This window comes from Pezoporus flaviventris, unplaced genomic scaffold (assembly GCF_033815535.1).
Source record: "Pezoporus flaviventris isolate CSIRO_AGI_PZ_B2104156 unplaced genomic scaffold, CSIRO_AGI_Pfla_v1 ptg000018l, whole genome shotgun sequence".
In the NCBI taxonomy this organism is placed as follows: Eukaryota; Metazoa; Chordata; class Aves; order Psittaciformes; family Psittacidae; genus Pezoporus; species Pezoporus flaviventris.
Window position 1 is genome coordinate 1225660 of NW_026892566.1, and position 25443 is coordinate 1251102.

General features: G+C 40.0%; 1 protein-coding gene across 2 annotated transcripts in view; it reads left to right on the forward strand.

Moving 5' to 3' along the window:
• The window catches only part of NRG1 (neuregulin 1), a 458532-nt gene that overhangs the window by 161297 nt on the left and 271792 nt on the right, over positions 1-25443 (forward strand). Inside the window, exon 2 of one of the 2 annotated variants that reach the window (XM_061455023.1) lies at positions 1520-1594. The exons of the other annotated variant lie outside the window; for it this stretch is intronic. Within the exon in view, the coding sequence (XP_061311007.1) occupies positions 1555-1594 (40 nt within the window). The 5' untranslated portion in view covers positions 1520-1554. The remainder of the gene's footprint in view (positions 1-1519; positions 1595-25443) is intronic. 2 annotated transcript variants of the gene reach the window in all.

The window sequence follows — 25443 nt, forward strand, 5'->3', positions numbered from 1 at the left end:
CAAGGCACAAATAACTTCAGTGATATTCTTCTGCATTTGTATGAATGGGTATAAGCATCTGCCAGCAGTAACTTAGCATCAACTGCTCTTCATTTAGTATAATGAGTATTTCTAGATGGTGTAATGCTCATGTGTGCATTCCAGTGCTTTCTTAAATGAAGAATTAATTTTGCATGTCCTCTCTGAAAATCCTACAAATAATGTGAATGATGTTTTTTATCATCAATATTCATTGTTAAGTAATATGTATGGTCCAGTCAAATTCTATGGGAACAAGTCAGGAAGGTCATTTAAAAAGAAATAGAAGCTCAATAAAGGGAATGCTTATTTATAGGATGATATTTAGATTCATTTACTCTTATTGCCTTAGTAGTCAGGATGAAATTTTGGATGCCGAGCTCCTTTTCTCCTCACTGATAAAATCTCATGCTGTTTACATGGCCATGTAGCCATGGTGCTCATGGACTCATTGTATGCTCTGTAGCAGCAGCACAGAAACTATTTTTATTAAAAGCTCCATGAACCTTTCAGATTCCTTGGGTTGCTCACAGTATAGTACATCCCTGAAGGTCCTCCATCAATACTGCAGGTAAAGGGAGGTCATATACTCTGATATCCAGACCCTGTGGAAATATTGAGGCAGGAAGACCAAGAAAAGGAGAAATAGATTGGAATTGTAGTGAGCACGACTTTAAATGTTAAGATACATGGACTCAAGTGCTTTCAGGCTAAGGGTCCCCCTTTTCTGCATCATTTACTGAGAACCATGTCTTGAACAAAGAACCTCAGAGAAAGTCTGATGCCTGTACCTCTGCACCTTCTGCATCAGGGACTGTTCCCTCCATGGCAAATTCACAAGTGCAGTTTGCTAAGGAGAGGTGTGTCAGATTAGTAACACAGCTTTTGCTGACCTGAGTTAAACATAACCTTAATGTCAAAGAGGATTTGGATTGTACTTTTCTGAGAGGAAAGTTACTCATAATGAGAAATGCTGCCAAGCTATTTTTTCTGCTACATCCAATGTCTATTAATGGGCAAGACAGCAGGGCTGATATGCTCATGTTTAACATTCAGGTCCTACCATGTGCTCTGTCCTTAAAGAATTGCTAAAAGATTAACTAAGACTTCACAGACTGATCTGCAAGGATCTTACCTTCCAGTAAAGTCCTGCACACACCTATGGCAATGGCATCACCAGTTCTACAGCTTGCATGCCTTCCACTCTCTTTAATGGCTCTAGTACAAGACTTTTCCAGGGGTCTGACAATCAGACAAAGCAAATGAGTATCCTTGGCAGGACTCAAGGCAACTGGCTTCTCCAGATTTCAGATGGGAGATGTGCTTGCATGTGTATGAGTGTGTGTGTGTTGGAGGAGTGAGGAATTTACAGTAAGAAGCTGTATTAAAAAATATTGGAGGGTGCCTGCAGATCTGTTCCGTGAGATTATCTAAATATTCCCTTCTGTTCCCTTTCTTTTCCCCTTCCCTCCCTCCCTTCTCTTCTCCCATTTACTGTCAGGAAGTGCCACCTCCGAAGGGTCAATTCAGTACAGCATGGCGCCAACGCAGACGGACATCAACAACAGTTCCAACAGTGAGTCAATTTGTATTTGGAGGACTCCTTGAAATGGTATTGGTTTATGTGCATGTAGAAGGTGCAAGAATTCTGGCGAGGGCTCCTAGAATGGAGACAGGGTAGGTTTGTCACCCCTAGCTCCTTCTGGTTGAAGCAACCTGCAAGTTTTTGATGCCTAACTAAAAGCATTAGATAAAGGTAGGTTTTCCTGAAGGATATAAGAATCCCAACATGTGAGAGCAATTGCTGGGGAATTTTACCAACAGAATAGACTTTCAGAGCTGGATGTTCTTCAGAGAAAACTGATCACCAAGAACACTTAAGACACTTTGTCTGACTAATGGGGAAGCCATGCGCAGACAAAGCTCTTCACTGAGTTCTTATTTCCCCAGCTGGAGACAAGAGCTGACAGTGTCCTATTTGTGTAGGAGCACCAACCTGTTTCAAGACAGCTGAAGAGATTTTACTATGAGTTTTGAGATAATTTAGCTGCTATCACATAGATCCTCTGGTGCTCTCTGGAGCACTTCAAGGGAGAAGATGAGCCTGTGCATGGTATATTCTCTTGCTCTCTCATTATGCACACGCACAATGTTACCCAACACTTGTGGTCCCAGTCCTCAGTGGCCCCTTCTCCTGGTATGTGTTGTAGGGGGAGAGACTTTTTATGGGATTGTAGGAAAGGAAAGAAAAAATCATTGCACAGAGCACATATGAAATGACAATTCTTCCTCAGTCTTCCTAAATGGCACTCCTGTCCTATGTTTTCCTCTTGGTGATTCTCCTGGGACCAATAATCTTTGGCCCAGCATCATAGAGAAGGTAGCTGGGGAAGGAGATAGTGGGTTAAAAGAGAAGTGGACAAGTGAGTGAGCTGGAGGGAATGAGAAGACTTAACAGAAAACGGAGAAGGCACCAGAAGGGAAAAGAGAGGGAAGTAAAAACATCCAGAGAAAACAGTTCTGGGTCTCTGGAACAGCAGACTGAGGACTGAAAATGTCACAGTGACCTGCTCTGTAGCTAAGATGTCTGGCCTGAGATCTGGAAAAATCCTCCATTCACCCTCCACTTCAAAGATATCAGGACAAATGACACCCCTTTGCAGGGACTGAATAAGCAGACTGTCTGACACTGGTTCAAGACTGACTACCAGAGCTATATAATCCATATCATCTCATTCATGGACGTGTAGTATAAAACAGTTGTGAGCTACTGCATGGTGATGGGAATCACCATGGTTTTTTTAGCTGCATTGTCCTCAGCATAGCTCTAACATTTTCCATGCATCTACAAAACACTCTTTGGTATCCATGTGGAGATACAAATTATTATTAATATATTTAAATGTATTTGTAAAAATCTTGCTCACAAACCATAAATGTAACTGTAATAATGTTATCCTAAACTATAATGTTGTAATCTGATTTTATGCTGCAGAGTGAACAACTGAAAATTTATAGCACAGAACAATGTCTCACTGATCTATGACTCTTAAGAATTGGTTGTTTCTTCTTACCATACTTATTTGACTCAAATGATTGAGTGAGTCACACTGTATTTGTTCTCTGTTGTAGTTTCCTAATGGTTTAAGTCCCACAGTTCATGCAGTCTGATGTTCACTTCTGGAAACTATTGCTTTCAAGTATTTATATTTTAGGCAGTGCATCAAATCAGCAGTATCAATCCTGTGAGCAGTTGGGTGTCTCAGTAAACATGTGGACACAGGCCTTGAGGTCAACAGGAAAACTCACTGTGAAACTGCAGTATGCAGCCGAAGGACCTGATCTTATATTTGTGCCAGGTGGAAATGATTTAAGAAGATTTTAAAATCTCCCAAAGATAGAAAGTTTAGCACCAAGGAATTCAGGCTGATGCTTGGCTCATCATAGGATGCCTTTAGCAGTCAATGAGTGGATATGAACTGTAACACAGGGATTACGTTTTACCTGGTCCTAAATAAAAAAAAAAACAGCAACAAAAAAAGCAACAGCCTCACATACGTACAGCCCTATGGTTTGGGAAATAATGAGCTTCAAAACACTTCCTGGGGACTTAAAGTCCTTGTGAAATACAATGCAATACCATATCTTCCTTTTAGCTCACCTGGTCATCAGTACTGTACTTGTCTAGAGCAGCAATCTTTGGGTTTTTTTCTTTTCTTCTCCCAATTGTTGGAGCACCTACTCAAACTTCAAGATGGATTGTGATTAGATCTCAAGTCCGGCTTTGAAATGTGATTGGTTTAGTTAGTGTCTGTTATGTTTCCTCATGAGGAAGAACAGTTTGAGGCAACACTTATATTGGTTTTCAGGGGAAAATTCAGAAAAGAAAAGCAACATGAAGGTAGTACCAAGCAGGTGAGCTATTGGACAAGGCTATTCACAATGCTTGGCCAATGCAACTTCTTTTGTTCTCCCCACCTCCATTCACTTGTGTGTAGGCTATCCCACTCTTCTCATCAGAAACTTAACCTGTACAGCTTTGTGTTGAAATTAGCCAGGCAGTCCTTGGAGATTCTAAACAGCATCTCAAAATGCTGTTATGACTTTATTGTTATTATTAAGGATGGTCTCCTTTGAATGACAAAGCCTCATACAAACACAACTGTCTATCTAGTCGGACAGACTAATGACAAAAAAAAAGAAAGGGGTTTAAGCCCTGTAACAATGTAGAAGTCTCCCTCTGAGAGTGGGGCAATACTGGAATAGGGACCCTGAGAGAGGGTATACAATCCCCATTCTTGGGCATTCTCAAAACTTCACTGAAAAAGGCTTGTAGAAAGCTGATTGAACCAGGAAGTTATGCTTCAAGCAGGGGCTGGACTCCATGTCCTTCATAAAGTCCTTCCAAACAGCATTGTCTTCTAATTTTATTATCTATGGTAAAATCAGTGGCAAAGTCCTGTATAGAGGTACATATAGCCTGATACTTGTTGTAGCACCTAAACTGCATGAAACATCTTCCCTCTTTGAAAATAAGCTGTCTCCTCCAAAATCATGAGGTGAATGCTGTCTTCTGCAGTGGAAAGAAGAAGAATGTGGTGTAATTTTTTGCCTCAAATTAAATTGACATCTGTTACATACACAGTGTCTAGGATTTTAGGAAACAAGGGCCAAAGGGTGAATTGACAACCAGGCAAAGAAATCTTGCTTTCGATAAGACTAAAACTGACTGAACCTTCTCAAGGGCAGAAGGACAAAACTGTCCTTTCACAGGTGTCCTGGGGATCAGAGCTAGAGGCATCTCACTCTGACAACATTGTTCCTGTTGTGTAGCTAAATTGAACGGGTCAGGTCCTGAGGCTGTCAATCCAGCTAAGTTTGCATCGGCATTTAGAAAGGAAGTAGACATTCTCCCAGGGCTAAATGCCAGTGACTGTGATGTGACATTGTGATAAAGTCCTGGTCTCTTTCAGTGGCAAGAAAGTATTGTTGCTTTAATGTAATGACTTGTGATATCACATCCATTGCTCCTTTATTGTGTGTTTTCAAACCCTGGGCTCCCATTTGGTTTTGATGGACACTGGGTTTTTCCTTCTGAATGTTTTTTTAGCCTTTTTTCTTTGTAGTGATGTGAATCTAAACTGAGAGCTCATTATAAATTCCTGCTGTGCATACTGAGCTCCTAAGAGTTACCTAAGGCAGGATCTGTAGGAAGAGGTAATAGCAGATGTTCTGTTATACCAACCAACATAGATGTGAAAACCAGTCTGATTTTTTGACACACTAGTCACTGTTCATATCTGAAACAGAAGCAAGAGATTTCAAGTTATCATGCTGCATTCTGGATTTCTTGGGTGCTGTATTTTGCTTCTTAAAATTACTGTTTAGAATCCACTAAGGCTGCTTGGGTGGTTGCTATTAATTATAGTAGGCTTGGGGATAATCATTGTGTCAGCAAGATTAATGATTATAATTGAATTTATAATGTTTTCTGTTTTTTTCTTTCTATCTATGACGTTACTAACTTTTTTAAATGGCCATTCATTAAAAAGAAAACTAGCTGACTCATTGAGACATGCCAAATTGTTTCTGCAGTCAACTAATGACCACTAGTTCTGATTGTAATGTTCATAGGGAAAATTTAGGAAGCAAATCTATATTACTAACTGATGCCAGATGATTTTGTTATTACAAGAGTTAAACTCTTGTCTTTTCTGTGCTCTGACTTATATGTCGTGATGCCTTGGATTTGTCAGCATACTAATCATGTCTGTCACAATACAAATTGGGTGGAAAATCTTCCAGAGGAGAGTCCTGCCCACGATTTTAGCATTAGCAATAAATAATTGTGCAGTGCCTTCTGTGGAAACATTTCATTCCATCACAGTTGCCAATTTCAAATTATTATTTTTGTTCCAGTTAATGGGAGCTGCTACAGAAATGTCACTCTGGCACAAATTTTGGTGCCGAGATTGGCAAACAGCAGAAAAGCAGCAGCTACTGACAGAGACGGTCAATGCTCCATCATGTGGAGCAGCTTTTAAAGACAGCAGTACGGCTGGACACCACCCTTTTGCAGCTACAGCCTCCTAGTGCGCTCAGGGTTTTATAAGCCTGAACAGCTCTGGAGTGAATATGTGACAGGACGGGGCATAACGTCACTGGTCTCCTGAGGTGATAACGCACACTGAATCATGGCCCTCAGGTTCCTTGTTTACAGCACTAAGGCAACACAACAAAAAATCTGCCTTTCCAGGTGAGGGGAGCAAGCAGAGGTGATGGCTAAGATCAGACAAAATCACACGGCAGCATCTGGTGGGAGACTGGAAAGTCAGGAGAGGCTCAGCAGTGGCAGTACAACTGCAAGAAATTTATGTCTATTGTTCTAGATGGGGGGACAGGGGAGGAGCACTCACAGTGTTCAGAAAGAGAAGAATTTGATCTTTGAATAATTCAGGATGTTAAAGCTGTGAAATGTTCACGGTTGTGGGATTTTTTTAATGGCAGCCTCCAGGTGATGGATTTAAGAGATAAATGCATCCAATAATTCCTTTGGGGGATGGGGGGAGTTATTGTGTTGTTTTGCTTGTTTGTTTGAGGTTTGTTATTTGTGGTGGGGTTTTTTGTTTGTTTTATATCTTGTATTTCACAGGTGTATTTCATAGATATTCTGGAACATGTTTACATTGGGACATTCAGGCCATAGGATCTGAATTAATTTTTGAAATGCATTTATTACATAGAATTAAACCTGGCATGGGCACTTTCACTCAGAATTAAGCTAAACTAAAACGGTGTTAAATTCAAACACAGGGTATGAAAGGCAATGAAGGCAGGAGAGTTTGTTTTCATCCGAATTTCTGCGAAGAGCTCATGGAGATAAGATGCTATAAACCAGATCCTCAGCCAGTGTAAGTGAGCATTATCCAGTGATTTCATTCAGGTGTTCAGCAGGGGAGAAATTGGTCCTTAGGAGGTTGTTAACCATGCAAAGTGTGAATGCTCAGGAACTGGCATGGGTAGCAAAAGGGCATAAACTGAAGAGATTTACAAAAGCAGCTGTTGTTCAGATCAAGTTAAAGCAACTTTTGTCTTTTCTTGCTTTGTGCGGAAATCTAATGTATTTTTTAAGTCATTACTCTTGCATCTAACTGTTTCTTTTGTGAATAGGACAAATGAGGTGAAAGAAAATATAAAATGGACTCAAAAAAACCATGAAGGAATAGGCACTTCTGCCTCGAAATACAAGAATTCAGAGGCAGAATGGAAATGAAAGATGACATTTTCACAATATGTAGTTAGACTGTGGAATCCACTGCCATGGGAATATTTTGAACTAAAGAGTTTACTTAAATTCAGAGAAGCTTTAGCAACTTATATAAATTACAAGAATACCTAGACATGTAATAATTATGATTAAAGTTCTGGAAAGCATGTTGTGCTTTGGGTATTATGCTAGTCTCTATCAGGTTGAGATAATCTAACAGACAGGCAACCAGCAGTAGGCAGAATATTGCCCGAGAAATACCTGGGATTGATCACTATGAGACATAAGCCTTAGAAGACCTTGGGTCAGATCCAGGATATCACTTGATCTAGCTTCTTTTTTTGGACTACTTCATCCTCATCTTGACTGAGTTAAGCCTTTCAGGTGTCCAACTGCTGATGAGTAATGTATTCTGATTTACGGAGTCAGGAAACCTAGTTTTTTAATGCAACTTGCACAAGAAATATGTTGAGCTAGGTGCGCTTAGAGCCTTCTTATAGCCATAAATAACACTGCTGAGGGAACAGGTCAGTAGGTTTTACTCTGAGCCTAGTATGAAGTCAATGATAAAGATGTAGGGTTGGAACTGTTTAGTTTTGTCATAAAAGCTATGTTCAAGTGTCCGTCACAGAATGTGCTGTGACAAAGCAAGCTGTGGGAACCAACAGATAGCTTTGCTTGAAGGGTCCTCAGGGTAGCAAATAAAGCACCCATGTCCAGGATTATTATGCACATTATGCAACAGACTTTCTCCCCAGCAAATGTAACAGTGGACATTAGGGAACAGAACAGGAGAAAATGCTGCTCACTCTCCTTCTATGATTCATAGGGAAAGCAATGTGAAGGAGTTTATACGGGAAGGAGCAAGACCGAGGAGTCATGGTGCAGGTTGTTTCACTCAGCTGAAAGGTGCATCACATCTTTAGTTATTACACCTAAATCCTTAACTGGGAAGAGCACAAGACCTCACAAAAATTGTGAGACACATGCTAGAAGCATCCAGAAGTTGTCGAAATATCAGATAGTCAGGGTACAGTAGGCAATATAAGCTCAACAGAAAAAAAAGCAAACAACTAAATTTAGCAGCTTACAAAGTACCAGGTTGTATTTGGTGGAAAAAAAATGGGACATGTTGGGCAACTTTTTACAGATTAGGGAGGAAAATACCTTTCTCTTCCTTCTTTTTCTCTTGCTCCTTCTATTTATGCATAGCTAAGAATTGTGAGCTGTTGGTTGCCTGTAGAAGTGGGTCCTCACTTGTGTAAAGCCCAATTGTACTGATAGGGCAGTTAGTGTGAACTGCATAGGGATTTTTGTTCCTGGTATAGGGAAAATCCCGAAGGATGAAACTGCTTCAGGAACAAGAAGGCTGGTCAGACTAGAATGTCAATAAGGATCTTTTCCTACAATATTTGTAATGTGCCTCACTTATAGTAGGAAGAAAGTACTTTTCTGGAAGAGCACAGTTTTTTGCTTCCTCTTGTTTAGCAATCTCTACACCAGTTTACATGTGTTCACCACTGTCACAGGGTATCTCCTGACATCATGCTGACTAAGCCTACAGAAATGCAAAGGGAATTGTGTGCATGCCACCAGCTGCAGCCATATTCCTGTGCCATCCCATAGATGTAGCCAAGGTTCTGATTTCCTCTGGATGTTGTAAATCAGGACAAAGTACATAGGGCCCACCTAGGCAAAAATGGGATGCAAATTATAAAATGGTGTCTGGTGGGGTTAACTTAAATTCAGGAAGGAGAAATAAAAATGTGCCAATCAAAGTCTCTTATGAAACTGCTGTAATTATTTTGTCTGCTTTCATATTTTCAGTTTGCAGAATTAAATCTTTTTTCCTTTCCTTTCCTTTCCTTTCCTTTCCTTTCCTTTCCTTTCCTTTCCTTTCCTTTCCTTTCCTTTCCTTTCCTTTCCTTTCCTTTCCTTTCCTTTCCTTTCCTTTCCTTTCCTTTCCTTTCCTTTCCTTCCCTTTCCCTTTCCCTTTCCCTTTCTCTTTCCCTCCTGTGTTTATAAATAAACATGTTTTCTCTCCACTGCTAAAGTGTTTACAACAGCTTCTTGCCACTGTTTTTCAAGAACAATGGTAACACAGGCATGTTGACACAGTCATTAGAATGAGGAATAAGGTTTAGGCCAAACAGTCCCCAAATTAAGTCAGTTATGTTCTCTGCATGGCCAGTCAGCCTTCCCACTTTTTAGTCCTTTCTGGGATGATCATGCTGCATAGACAGATCCGATTACACCTTGATGCTTGCAAGGGTAGCTTTTTGGTCCCTTCTGTCCCTGCTAGTGGCCTCCTCTGCTAACCACATCTGTAGGTCTCCAGGGGATCTAGCAAAAGCAGAAGAGGGAAAAGCCCTTCACATAAAGGTCTTAATGTGCTGCTGAAGTAGACTTTGCCTCTCGCAAGCCTTGCTTGTCTGTGGACAGGACAGGTGTTCAGAGGGTGTGAAAGCTGTTGTGTCCAAAACAGAATCATAGAATCATTTAGGTTGGAAAAAACCTTTGAGATCATCAAGTCCAACCAGACACCAGTAATATAAAACCTGTTTATCAACATACATATGCATTGTTAAAACACTTTACCCAATGCATTGCAATTCAACCTTAGCTCAATACTGTATTTTTGTCCCTCCATACCTTCACATTCATCTAAAACCAGCCAAGATCTGGGAAGTCAGCGCTTGTCCCAAATCCCAAGCATGCTTCCATGATTCCTCTTTTGTGTCTTCTCTCCCATTCCTGCAGTTGCAAGACCTGACTCAAAAACTAGACAAAACATTCATTTTGCAGGAGTAGTTTTCAGTGAGTCAGTGGATTCATGGCAGAAGAAAGAGACCATTAACATGACTGGTTGGTGGAAGGCTGACGTTTCAGTTCAACCCATATTAGATATTGAGGTCCAAACCAGAAAGGTGGAAAGTTTGAGTGAGGGGAAAAGCTTCCACAAGTGGTCAGTCTAACTGTGAAATCCAGCACCACAGTAAAACATCATTTATACTTCTGCCTACAATATGGGCAAAAGCACTTCAGTTTTACCATTGGCACTGGTGACTCCTCAACATGTAGAAGACTCACTTATGCCTGGTGAGGTTTCATAGGACTGCCTTCCCAACAGGATGACTTGAATTTTCTTTGCATTGCTTGTGCCTGTTGCCAAACAATACTCTATGCTGGGGGCTTCTGCAAGATTGCTGTTCTCAGGAGTGCAGGTAGATTTCTCTTATAACAGCTGCCTAAGTCCTTCTACCTTCCCACCAGTCTGTTCAAAATGTAATGCCTGCCCCTGCAAAACACAAGATAATTACCAGCAGATCAACCTCCTGCTGGATATGATTTTTCTCATGCATGTGGTCTTTAAGATCAAGAGTGGATCTGGGGCAGTCAGGGATGATTTTTTTCCTATACGGATTTCAAGTGTAAGGAAAAGGTCCCTTGTCTTCAAGGGTCAAGGCTGTGTTTAGCTGTGCATTTGGGTCTAGACCTTACTGACAGGACACACTCATACTTTCTGAGAGGAGAGAGATAGGAGGTGGACTCAGTTCAGGCTATGACTACAGTAACAAGCTGCCACAGATAATCTAGTAAGTAGCTTTACAGAATGTCAAGTGTTCAATTTTAAATGAATGCACTGTATTCAGTCACCCTGCCACCAGCCTGAGGCAGGTCACTCCCTGTGGAAATGCTTCTTGTTTAGAGTAAGTGGAGAAGTCAAGTTTGCCAGGTTTCTATCACGTCTTAAGCCTATTGGTATGAGGTAAGGAGTTCAGCTGCAAGACTTTTTCTATCCTCTTTCCAATAAATGCACAATGGTTTCTGTTTGCTTGCAGAGAAATACCTAGCTTCCCTTATTGCTAATCCCATTTGTATTGGGTTTCATTTCCCTCTCTGGTACAGAAGGTTACCAGCATGTTCATGCCCAGCAGGCATCAGTTTGCATCTGTTGTTAAATTCAGAGTACATAGCTGTGCCCTCAATTTCCACTCTTTGGAAACCTGAATGTACTATGATTAAAATAGACTGCAAACAGATGCTTGATGATAAAGAGGTCCCGTTAGCTTGTATTAATTGCAATTTGTGCTGTGAGGATTTTGTCACTGCCTAATGGCTAATCTTTGTAAGGGTTCAATGAATCTGCTGGGCTTGGGGCTTTGGCATAGGTATGATAGGCCTGCAATTTTGATTTGTGGAAGTTTTGGATTCAGAGCTTGCTGAACAGCCCAGAACTGCCCAGCCATTTGAAAAGACAGAAAAGTAATATCACACCCTCCTGCTGCAAATTTGACAAGTAGGAACATCTTTCCTTAGGGTTCATCAGAAGAAAAGCAGAGTTGGTTGTGTCCACTTTGCACCGCTTATGCACTGGAAAATCAGTCATTTGGCTTCTGGTTGTGGGAAATCTTCCTTAGGTCAAAGTTTAGAAAGGATCCTTCATATTTATTGCTTTTGTACCAATTAAACTTCAGTGAGCAAAGGCCAGAAAAGGCAGGTGGGGGCAAAACATTGTGGTCTTTACAAAGAGGTCACCTAAAATCTCTTCTGACAGGTAAGAGCAGGTCACAGGATATGAAGGGAAAAGGCAAAGATGACACTGATTGAATCTGGAGGCATATGTCTGAAGCAGCTTTTTGATGACGTTGTTTATAGTATCAGACATTCACACACCCCCAAGGTGTGTTTGGTGCCCCTAACTCAAGAGAACAAAGTCTCAGAGAGAGCCAGCACACTATGAATGCACCCAAGGCTGCAACAGCCCTGCAGGAAAAAATACTTCTTCTTTGTTTTCTTGACTGCTCTATCAAAGCTTTGAATTCTGTATCAAGAGTAAAAGAGAGCTGCAGGCAAAGTAGAAGTTGGTCAGGCATGTGTTGATAACAAACACATCTGTTTGATTTGGTACAGTAATTCTGGATGGAGTTGGACTTTCAGCCCCCATTTATTATAGCTTAGATTTTGTTTTTGTAAAGGCAGTGTTTCTGTGAAAATAAATAAAAATGGCAATATGATAGACAAAAAAAGAAAAAAAGCTAAGCAGGACAGTAAAGGCAGTGGCACCTGGGGCTTTATTTCAGGCATTCAGATATTACTGAAAAAGTAAAGGGTGGGAAGCAGGGAAGTTGCAAGAAGCAAGGGCATATGCTGTGATTATTTTAGCTCTTAGGTGTCTTGGGCTTTGTATGTTTGGGTTAAAAGTGAGGGATTTCAGGGCATGTAGGGCTGTGTTCAAGCTGTTTTCATTATGTCACTGGTAGCAGGCATCCTGTAACTGGTGAGAGCATTTGAATGCTGTGTTAACATGCTCCATCTCTGTCTTTCTTCATAGGGTGATCTTATGATAAATATCCCTGTGCCACATGAAGCACTATGCACATGTCGTGCTTGCCTCTTAGCAAGTAAATTTGACTACTATTAATCATGCAAGGTGTGCTATTCCTTGTCTGTACTTCCTAGCATAGGAAAGTAGAAAGTATCCAACTTTTCTCTTGTACCAGATAAAGCTGTGAACTTTTTGAAAAATAATTTTGACTTTGCAGAAGGGTCATTTAAGAAACCTTTTGTTTCTGCAAGAACTTCAACAATTCAGTATTATATATTTAGCTGAATTTGGTTAATTGCAGCCACTAGCATAGTATCTGCACTTGGCCTAGATGATCATTGTAGGTCCCTTCCAACTGAAATATCCTATCCTATCCTATCCTATCCTATCCTATCCTATCCTATCCTATCCTATCCTATCCTATCCTATCCTATCCTATCCTATCCTACTCAACTCTATTCCACTCTACCCTAACTTACTCTACTCTACTCCACTCTAATCTAATCTAATCTAATCTGATCTACACTATTCTGTTGTGGAATTTTTCAAGTTCCCTCCCACAGATCAGGGAGCAAATGTTTTTACAGAAGAGCTCCAGGAAGAGCTTTACTGGTTTGCTTGCTTTGCCACACACAGTGTCACAGTTCTCAGTATCACAACCCTTCACACACACACACAAAAAGAGAAAACAGACACTTCAGTTATTTTCAGGGTAATGCTGAAAGACACTTCTCCCCAGAGTTTTAATTTTCTCTACTCAAGGATCACAGAGTTAGAGATGTGGTGAAGAACCTATTTATTCTTATAACCAGTTCCTCTCAAGGCTGTTGGTAGCCCCTCAAGTTTGTAGTCACATTCCTACATTGCAATATAATTTTCAAAGAAGGAAACTCCACTGAGGATAAGTGCCATGACATATTCCAAGTTATACAGGTTTGCTGTCCAGCTGCACACTTGCAGAATTAAGAGCACCTCTGAAAATTTTAGCCTGTAAGGCTAGTGATATTTGTAGGTCTGATAGCAGTTATGGGAAAATCCCAGAAACTCAGCAGTGTATAGAGTGCGCAGTTTTTGTCAGGACAAGTGGGTATTTGCCTCTGGTCTGGCAGGGTACAACAGCCCCAGCTATGGTTTCATTCAGTAACTGCTGAATCAAACTTTTATGTCTGGCTGATTTGCTTTGTCAAATATCAGTGGGAGAAGTTTTTCACCTCCCAGTCTGTTCCACCTTGGGAGGGAATTTTCATCGTGACTTCCTTAGACCTGCTGTACACTTTAAAACTGGCTATTCCCCTCCTTTTTCTTCCACAGACCACTACAGATACCCATCCCCCAATTAGTCTGGGTTTTTTTAGCCTTTTTTACTACATCTGAGTATTCTGATTTTCAGTTTGCTGTGTGAGCCCTTTGTTTTTGCCTAAGGCAACATGCTGCAGGAAGGAGAGAGTGACAGCCAAGTTAGTAAGGACAGTCAGCAAATGGCTGCATGTTGCTGCAACCATCAGGTATCCAGCAAAGTCTCCCAGACCTTTGACTAGACATTAACACCATTCCCTTTCATGATACAGCATACTCACCTGAGATCAGCATGGCAGAAACTACACCCTAGCTGCCATCATCATTAGCATTTTGGTGTAGATATCATATCTCCCTGAGGTAATTTCTAGTCATTAATAAGAACCAGCTGATTGTCTTTTGCTTCCCTAGGGGAAAAGCTCATGCCTGTAAATGCCTTATATTAGTAGGGTTCTGTGATTATAACTAAGCCCTTATTTTTATCATTTATGGGGCTAATAACGTCCTGTGCCAGCAGGGAATGCTGCAAATTAATAGCATCACAGGCAAAAGAAAAAGGGTACTTTTCACAGTGAACGCCAGGGAGTGAAAGCAGTCAATTTTGGTAAGGGTCACACTGGCAGTTTTTCTTGAAAATGTGTACCAGCATCTTCACAAGAACCCTTTCTGATGGGAGCAAGATGTTACTGGAACAGGACTAGCCAGTGCAATCATTGGGAAAGGGCTGCTTTCCCTCTGTAGACCCTCTCTAGTTTGCAGTATTCCCACTGCCTTATCCTGAGTTAGGCTGGTCTCCACCTGCCTAACCCAGGAATTAGTGCAGCTCTGTCTTTGTTTTCCACTTCTCTAAATGAAACAGAAAATGTAAACACAATACTGGCTAGACACTCATCAATATCCAACTAGAAATACCCCTGGAATGATCTTTTTGTGCTATAAAGGTTTGCATTTAGACTTAAAATTTAGGACTGGACAGGTCAACCCACAGAAAAACAGCTGAACTCTGTAAACAACTAAAAATAAACTATTGCTCTGCTGTCCAGAATGCTTAGTACTCGCAGGGCATAATTGTGCATTAAATTAGGTGTTGAACAGTGAGATTTGGTAGGAGATGTTGCTTCCAGGCACTCTCCTGGTACAAGGAGAGAGATTTCTTGAAACCTTGAAACTCTGCAGAGTGTTTTATTTTGTGCATTAATTGTCTTGGAAGGTGCTTTACTGCACTTTTGAAGGGCTCAGCTCTATTTGCTGAAGTCTTCACCTCTGCAAATTTCTGTGCATATCACACACTCTATGGATAGGTGGAGGGATCTACCTACAGAGAGACAGGTTACAGAAACATGACTTTATAATTAATTCTTTAAATATAGGCTTGGCAGCCTAATTTTAGTAGGTTTGAACATTTAATTCAAATTTTGACAGGAAAAGGAAGTAATTTGCTAAACTGCTCTTCAAAATCTCTAGTGAAGGAAGGGGAAAGGAAGGAAAATGGCTTGAGTACGAATTCAGTTCAAAGAGTTTCCACTCACTGTTGCTCCCATTTGAATTCATGAGCATGCAGTTGTTTCCACAGCCTGCTGTTCAGACCAGTTGTCTGCCTTGCTTGCTGCCCTCCTCCATGTTTGTGCTAGTTAGCTGTTGGCTAAGAGAAAGTTCAAAGCTGTTGTGGAACCTTTAGCTGCAGCATATTCTCTTTACTCTGTTGAAGATCTCATGTCTTTTTGAATCATTAAGCAGAGTTCAGATGAGGGCCATTGTTCCATGGATTTATCCTGTTACTAACTTCCATTATTTGCAGATCACATGGGAAAGTGAGTTACTACCACTCTAATGATGCTGTGTCATCACTGTCGTTAATCTGAAAAGCTTCTCCCAATGGGGTAGAAGAGCTTCAAGACATCATAAACCACAATCTATAAAATCTTCAGTAGGTACATCATCATTTATCATTTTAATCCATTGTCTATCATACAAACACAGATCTCCAATGATCTGTAATTTTTTTTTAGTTCTCTTCTAATCCTAAATGCTTCTACTGCAACTGTTAGGAACAAATGTTGTTAATTTACCTTGTAATCCATGCAGAAAGCAAGGGAAATTAAAAAGACAGGGCCTTCAAAAGGTTTTTTTGCATTTCAGAGGATCATTTGCTCTGGCCTACAGAGCATCTCATTTCAATTATTTGACATTATATAATATAGCACAGTCATGAAAAAAGACCAGAAAGTCTTACCAACTCTCTTACTAATTAAAGGGATTCCTACAGTATCAGTGGCTATTCTCAGGTCTGTAAACCAACCTGAGGCCATAGAAGAGTTCCTGCAACTTTTCACTGAGACTTCAAAAATCCCTCTATCACTCAATGAGGAAAATAAATGCATATACACACAGCCCCACCAAAAAACATTAGAAGATACTGATTTGGATGGAAAACCTAAAAACAAGGTCCTTCTCATAGGACAGTTACTAAAGCCAGCCTCCTGTTGATTATAGCCTCAGTCCCACATCTGGCTAGCTGGACTATCCAGTATGTAATAGTCCGAGATAGTTATGGGCCATTAAATTTTGCAGAGTTATTTGGGAGTACACTCCTTTAGTCCTACTCTCACACTCATCTGATAGTTTATGCACTTTAGTATGGAGCTCCTTTTTCCAGTCCAGGATAAGAGTTGCCAATTCCTGCAGAGCCTTACTTGCACAGCAATCAGTGGCTGATGCATGTTTGGGAATTTTATTGTCAAATAACCCACTTACATGTTTTATTGTTTAGATTATAAGTCTCCTGAACTTCAAAGCAAGATTTGCAGTGCAGACCTGTTAGCATAAGACATGGTTACACAGTTGGAACCCTCGTATGGTGACATCTTACAGTTATTCCTGTGAAAATGAGCATCTGTTCAAGAATTATCTAGCACCAAAAAGAAATTGACCAGGCCTGTTTATCTTCATCTTAGTGTCAAACTGTCCTCTCAGCCTCATTCAAAGAGAGGCTGGAATTTTTCACAGGATGTTTTCCCAGGCATTTAAGGTCCTGCAATCGTGCAACAAAAGTGCCATCTTGCAAGAAAGGCATGTTATAACTGCATGCTATTTTAGACCCTAATTTTGTAACTTAAGCATGGTATGTAATTCACCAGAGTTGTTTAATAGTATTGGTGATGAATAACTGTACTAAACTTTTGTGCTAGATTGTGTTAGCTGTGATTGTGAAAATACATCTTTGAATGTGATATTTTGTTACTCTGGACCTTGTACTTATTAGAGAGAATGAATATAGCTGTTTTAATGGGCTTGGCCCTTACAAATTGGTATGCAGTCAGATTCTCACAAGAGGAGAAATTTTGTGCCAGACCTTGCATTTAGGAATTCTGATCTATACCATGGTTTCATCTGAGTACTGAGAAGTGTGTGCATTTTGACACTTCATATCTTTCTATTAGCAGGTGCTGCAAGATGTTCAGAGTATTGCAAAACTGGCTGTTAAGTGCAGTTCCCATGAGCATGATTAAGTGATTTTTGGTGGGTGTGAATACACTGATGCCACTGCCACTGAAATATGGTTGCTGAACACCCTCTCACTGATAGCTCACTATGAATTGCCAGTGAAATGGCAAACAGCCACTTAAGGTGTGCTGATCAGATTGCTGGTGCCAGCCTGGTCATGCTCAGGTGCACCCCTTCCCTTATGTTTGTTCATAAACTTAAATTTTGCACCTTTAAGGAAGTATGTTTCAAATCCCAGGCTATAGACTACATGGAGCCAGAGGAAATTCCTGCTGTGAGGGCAATGGAAAGTTGCAGCAGCTCCTTTCCTGCAAACAACCAAACCTATCACATTGAGAAGGCATCCCCAGAAAGAAGGGCATCCTGATCAAAGAAAGGCTGAGACAGGTCAATTATAAAAATTAAGACTGGCACAAAAGAAGACCAAAGCTCTACTACAGCTTAATAGCCCATGCTTAGGGGAATAATTCATAATGTGGGCTTTTTGTTGCGGAAATTGTCACAGTACCAACAGAAATGGGCATGACACCTCGTTGTCTCAGGTGGAAGAAATCATCTGTGTTGATGAATTGATTCTAATTAACATGGGTGCCAGTATGTGGCTCACTGGAGACTATGATTTCTGCTGACTACAGTGTCCTGGGTATCATAGGCTGGATGGCACTGCTGGTGGTCCTCTGTGGCGCACAAGCTGACCAGAGCTGCAGGTGAGCTAGGGAGGCCACATGAAACACAGTACTCTCAAAAGACTTTCAAAGTGGTATGCAGACCCCACTGTGAGCTTTGCCAGAAGAGGAACCATTTGGACATTTGGATTATACATTTATTTGTGTGTATATAAAATACCATATTGCATATCTTTTGCGTTTATGTGCATGTTTATACTTAAGCATTTGTGCTTCACTCTGAAAAACATACATTTCACACAAATGCCATCAGAACAAGCCAACTGCAGCGTTCTTTTATACCAAAGAATTTGGGTGGGAATCAGTCTCATGATGCATAGTTAAATCTCATCCTACAGCACGTAAGTGTATTGGATTTTTTCTATACATCTGCAGAACAAGGTGTCTAAAGGTGAAGGAAAAGTTTCCTATCTCTCGATGTTCAGTTGCCTAAACAGTCTTACTGATACTCTTCCAGAAGTGTTTTAAAGTCCTGATGCATATCACATACACAGAGGTTTTTTTGTCTGTAAGAGAGCGTGTATATTTACAAATACCAAGAGAGATTCAGTAACTTGCCCAGTCATGCTGGGGTCTGCGGTGAAAGCCAGTGTGTGAATCCATATTCTTAAACCAAGGTTCTTCTCACAGGGCTCCCTTTACATTAATCAAAAAATCTACCCTCTTTCCTCCATCTCTCTTCCCTGTCCACATCATGCTTATAGATATTCTCTAAAATGGATCTTTCAAGATCTACTTCAGGTTCTACCGGTTCTCACAAAAGCGTCACTAGTTCAGGCATGCATAACTAATGTATCGTTATATGGTAGAAAATGCTGCAGCCTGACATAAAGAAGGATGTATTTGTTGACAGAGTTCTTTATTTAAAAAAAAAAAAAAAATCATTAACAAGTATTAACATTGTGCCATTGTGCCCACTCAGATATGCATTTGAAAACATAGACTTTGCTTTTCTTTCATCTGGTTACTTTCCAGATCAGGAGGAATGTGAACAACTAAACTTACAGTCCCTTGTGTTCGAAACATCAAGCTCTGAGTGCGTTTGAGTGGCCAACTGCAATAGATCTGACTCAAATGTCTCTGAAAGTCAGTATTTTCCACTCACAGAGGGCTCAGCTGGCTCTATTCAGGCTTGAAACAGAGATTAAAATAAGGCATTTACCTTTGGCAGAGGCATAAGTGGTATTCACTAAAAGCCATCCTGCTGGACAATTTTGTCCCAGGTGTGTAAAACCCATAGGTATACTATACGTAACTCCATTGCAGGAATAAATAAGTAACTAAGGACAGCCGTATATCATGGATGCTGAGGTTATCTTTGCAATGAATTTTCAGTTGAGGTCTATGCTGAGCTCAGAAAAAAAGTTAGCGTGTATGTAAGAGTTCTGCAAAACAAGGCAGAGAAAGTAACTCAATTAGCTCCCAGCAAAGACTATAATCTCTTCCTCTTTAGACCAGTCACTTTTTGGCAACATGGTTACATAGATGGAGAGTCTATACTACACACACATGGGAAAGAGAGACTAAAAAACAAATAAATGGTTTGATGGAAACTAAGAAGCACAGAAAAAGAGGGAGTTAATTCAGTTAGTAATTATCGTAAGCATTACCCATAAATGTAATTCCTAAAAAATGTCAGCATTCATGTGCAACCAAACAGATCAGGTCTGTGCGTGTGACAGTGCAGTCAGCAAAAAGCTTGGGCCTGTGTCGCTAGGACAGAATGGTTTGGGATTTTGCTGAGCCAGCTCCTGGCACTTCTCACAGTTAATTCATTTATAGCTGTAATTTAGAATTTATAAAACCCTTTGCTCATGTAATTTAATGTAAGAGTTACCCAACATCAACCAAGATTGGCTTATGATAGTGTGAGGTATTTTGAAAGTCAATAGGAAAAAAATATCTGCCTTGCACCAAATCTGCAAGACTAAAGGAGATTTTGACTATTCAGTTTTTGATGAGAAAGAAAATGATCTATGGAGCTGGCAGGAAGGGTAATAGGAGCTGCTGAACCAAAGGCTATAATGCCTTATTTTGGGAAATGAAGTAAGATTTTACTAGATTTGAAAGCAAACCCATGCAATACACATAGAAATCTACTGCAATGAGAAATGCAGTTTATTGGTATTGATAATGTCTCTATTAACATTTTTGTATGTGACAGACATTATTTAATAAAATCCAAGATGAACATGGAAGACAGGCGAAGTATGTTTTGCATCGTATTGGAGGTTAGCTGTACTGGCTGTACTAAAGTAAAATATTTTCTAAAAGTAATTTTTCAGGTCAGTATTACATTTCGTGTTAATAGCATTTATTAAAATGAGTGGGGGGAATCTTTTATCTGATAAATTTTTTTTGTTTTGTTTTGTGCCATGGATACTAAATGTTAGGAATTAAAATCGTAGAGGAACTTTTAAAAAAGGAACCTGAGATTCATACCATCTGAAAAGAAAGTAAATAATGCATATGCCTGCCAGTTAAAGTACCTAGTGATATTACATTTCAGATTTGTACGCTCTGCTTTAAGATTCTAACACCTTTAAATGGATCCAAGTATCTCTCAGTTCATCAAAGGATTTTGCAGCTGCAAATTCTGTTCTTATAAAGCTCAGTTTACCTGGATGCAGAGTTATTAAAATCAGGCTGTTCTTGCAGAAAAATAACAAAAATAAACACCCCACCCTTTTAAATTGTCACTATTGCGGTAGAGATGGGTGAACTGTCTGTAGCATGTCATGGCCTATTCGTAAGTGACTGTTTGCTTTAGTAAATAGAGAGGAATAAGAAAAGTATGGAGCACAAGCCTCTTTCCACAGTCAACTGTCTGCAGGTAGCATCCCAGCACTGCCACAAAGGACCAAAATGATACATTAATCCCCTTATCACAAGCAAGGTGTTGCATTCACCCAGTGTGTCCTGTGTCAAGTTTATTCAGTCCAAGTGAACTGTAGACTAGCACAGTTATCCCTATGCAGCTGAAACACCTTGAGTCAAGGTGGATTAAGACATAGCTTTAGCTCAACTATTCATTTGACTCCTTAGCCAGTCCTATTAATGAAATCTCTTGGATCTTACTTCAAGCTAATTTATTGCTAGGCTTTGACTCCAGGCTGCTAGCCCTGATAGAGACTCACAATTCCCCCTGAAAGAGACAACAGGAAGTGTTTTATCCAGCCTCATGCTAAGAGGTTGTCACCACTTGAGTCTCATGAAGAATACTGTCACTGTTTAGAAGCTTGCCATATCTGTATTTCAAATACTCTGTGACTTTTCAGGGGTCATACATCCCAGAAAGTACAGGCTAGTGCAGTAAAAGGTAAACTTTCATTACCTTTAAAAGGGTGACAAAGGAAGCTGGGAGTTGTGGAACTGCTTTGATGTGTGCAACAATTAAATACACATTCTTCAGCTAGCACATATCCAGAACATGACACCTCCTACAAAAAATATAGCCTACATGTATAGCATGACACCTCCTACAAAAAATTGTCGAGGTCCCTTTGTCCCTCATGTGTTTACAACAGTACGTATTAGTATCCAGTGCTCCAAAGTCATGTTGTGCAAATTTTCAACTGGTTAGTTACCACTTGCCATGCTGATCTTGTAGAAGATCATCAGAGAACAAAACCATACTCTTCGCAGTAAGATAGTATTTGTCACTCCATTTGTAAGTTTTCAGTTTGGATCCTCAAATGAGAGCTCACTCAAATGACAGCAAAGAACAAGCCAACAGATTAAAGTCTTAAACTGCCAAATAAGTAAAGTCATAGACTCTGAACAGGTATTTTTTTTTTTGTATTGCACATTATTATCTTTCTTAACCATTACACAAAATCATTCTACCTCTCCCGCTGCTAAAATCCTTCCTCTGTCCCATCAAAATTTTTTTGTCTTAGATTTACTAGACATACTAATTAGATGGCTTAATTAGCATGTCTAGTAAAAACCCAAAGAATTATTCTCAGCTTTTGAAGAATACTGTTCCTGTTTTATACTTGGGAAAAAGAAAGGTTCATGCACCAAAAAAAGCTCATGTGCCAAAAGTCATGTATATCTTTTCCCAGTAACATTATTTGGCCCAGTAGAAGACTTAATCCTCTTCTACAAACCTCACTATCATTATGTTATGAGCTTCATTAACAACATGTTCAGAAAAAGATTAACAATTCAGAGGACAGGACTATCACTGTTTAAAACGGCACCTGGAGGACATAACAGAGAAGAACTACCATATACTTGCCTTTTTCTTTAACATGTTTTCTGACATTAGCTATTAGTGATAGAATACTATGCTAAATTGATCTTTGGATTGAGTGAGGGCAGCTCATATTGTCTGTTTACAAACCATCTACTGACAAGTTTCCCTGAGTTTTTCAACAAGTCAGTATTTAATTATATCTTGGTTAATTAAAACATAACAAAACAAACAAAAAAAATAGCCAGAGTTTGTTTTGCTCTTCTAATCAGGATAAAAGAAATTTATGTGATTTTAAGGTTAGCAGCTGAAAACAGAGAGCACAAGTCCCTGTGTAAACATGCATTTGCTGCAGACTTTCTTTTAGAGCAAAAATAAATCAACAATCAAAATAACCAGAAAATAAATAACTGTAATCGGTCAGAGAAGGTGCCCAAATGAATGTTACATTACTGCTGTTTGACAGCATAAGCCAGTTTTTAATTAGGCATTATTTTATGTAGGCAACATGTCTAAAATGCAAAATACATACCGCCTGAGCATTGGATAATTATTCATATTAACTTGCTCTTGTCATTCACTGTCCTATATATGACTACAAAAGTGGTGTTTTCTAGTCGTATACAGACTTGTTTTCTAGTCATATACAGACTTCTGCAGGACTACAGAACAAGAATAAAGCAGATCTTAGAATCTTTGACTAAAAAGAGAAAAATGTGTTTCTTTACAGTATGTGTGCTCTTCTCCATCCTTATTAAACTACAAGTATTTTGGATCTGCTTCTGCTTCTGCTTTGCATGTTATTTGCAACAACACAAAGATTGGATTTACCATCTTTTTAAGGTGTTGACTGTTTTTTGATGATTTAAGGAGTACATATTGTGCAGACCAGTGGAGGACTGGGTCTTTTCTGATTATCCAGGAGCAGACATACCAATTAGCCATTTGCCTTTCTTTTATCATCCTGATGACTCTCCAGATGCCAACTGAAACTGAGAGTTAAAAATGACCTTTTTATAGTCTGACAGTAAGATCCATAGGTTATAAGTCCAATCTGTTTTCAAAAGCTCTTTCTAGTGAACAGGCAGTCACTTTTATCAATCATACACCCAGAGATTATTACTATAAATTAAAAGATAAACAGGAGACTTTTGGAGGAATAACTAAAAGGAATTGCATGTTATGCTAAGTTCTTTTTTCAGTCAACTCAGTGCAACCACAGTTTTGTAAACAGAAGGAAAATTTGGCCCTAGGTGTCTTACAAAGATTAACTTGTTTCAACTGCAATTACAGTAAGTAGTATTTTGGGGGTAATATAATTACTGAAATCATGTGTGACTTTCTCTAGGGTTTTTTCTGTTAATAGTGTCCTTTTTCTTCTCATATTCCTGAATTTTACTGATATGTTGCTTCAAAAAAAAGTGTATTTTCACACTTCTAGTATGATATTTGATGTGCAGTTGCTTCTTTTCACACTTCCGTTTTTAGAGCACTTTTGAGAAGCAAGTGAAGTTTTACTGGAAGTATGATGAAAACTCTTACCTATTTTTCTTTTGGCAAGTGCAGCTGGGCATGTGCAGTAAACTTGCTCCTTCACCTATGAAATAATTGGGTTTCACCTACAGAAGTTCAAGATGCTATTTACAATTACACATGAAGACTATCTTGTAAATGCTGGGATTCCTTTTCAGCATTTGGCTCTTAGTCATTCTGGCGATATGTTCTTATCATTTAAAAAAATATTATAACTGCTAATCAAAGACCAAAACCCAAACAGAATAATTGTGCCACAATATTAATATTGATAAATGTGCAAACGCATCTAAATTTTGCTTTGCTTGGTACATAGAAAGCCTCAGAGTTATTTGCAATTTTCTCATCTCAAAATTATTACACAGGAAAACACACTGTAATTGAAATCCAGTTATTTGTAGAAAAATATATTTATTTATTTATTTTCCATCTTTTAAGAGCTGCTTTCCCAAATGGTGAATTTTCAAATATTTTTTTACAAACTGTATCACAGTATCACAGTATGCCAGAGATTGGAAGGGACCTCGAAAGATCATCTAGTCCAATCCCCCTGCCGGAGCAGGAACACCTAGATAGGGTTACACAGGAATGTGTCCAGGCGAGTTTTGAATGTCTCCAGGGAAGGAGACTCCACAACCTCCCTGGGCAGCCTCTTCCAGTGTTCTGTCAACCTCAATGAGAGGAAGTTTCTTCTCAAGTTTAAGTGGAACCTCTTGTGTTCCAGTTTGTACCCATTACCCCTTGTCCTATCATTGTTTGCCACTGAGTAGAGCCTGGCTCCATCCTCGTGACACTCCCCCTTTATATATTTATAGACACTTATAAGGTCACCCCTCAGTCTCCTCTTCTCCAAACTATAGAGACCCAGCTCCCTCAGTCTTTCCTCATAAGGGAGATGCTCCACTCCCTTAATCATCTTCGTTGCCCTGCGCTGGACTCTCTCCAGCAGCTCCCTGTCCTTCTTGAACTGAGGGGCCCAGAACTGGACACAATATTCCAGATGGGGTCTCACCAGGGCAGAGTAGAGGGGAAGGAGGACCTCTCTCGACCTACTAACCACCCCCCTTCTAATACACCCCAGGATGCCGTTGGCCTTCTTAGCCACAAGGGCACAGTGTTGGCTCATGGTCATCCTGTCGTCCACTAGGACCCCCAGGTCCCTCTCCCCTACACTGCTCTCTAACAGGTCGCTCCCCAACCTATACTGGAACCTGGGGTTGTTCCTGCCCAGATGCAGGACTCTACACTTTCCCTTGTTATATTTCATCAAGTTATTCCCTGCCCAACTCTCCAGCCTGTCCAGGTCTCGCTGGATGGCAGCACAGCCTTCTGGCGTGTCAGCCACTCCTCCCAGCTTAGTGTCATCAGCAAACTTGCTGATAGTACACTCAATTCCCTCATCTAAATCATTGAGGAATATATTAAATAATACTGGTCCCAGTACTGACCCTTGAGGCACTCCACTAGTTACAGGCCTCCAACTAAACTCTACTCCATAGACTACAACTCTCTGGCTTCTCTCCTTCAGCCAGTTCACAGTCCACCTCACTACCTGATCATCCAGACTGTATTTTTTTTTTATTCCAATTACTAATGCTGGACAAGTTGAAAG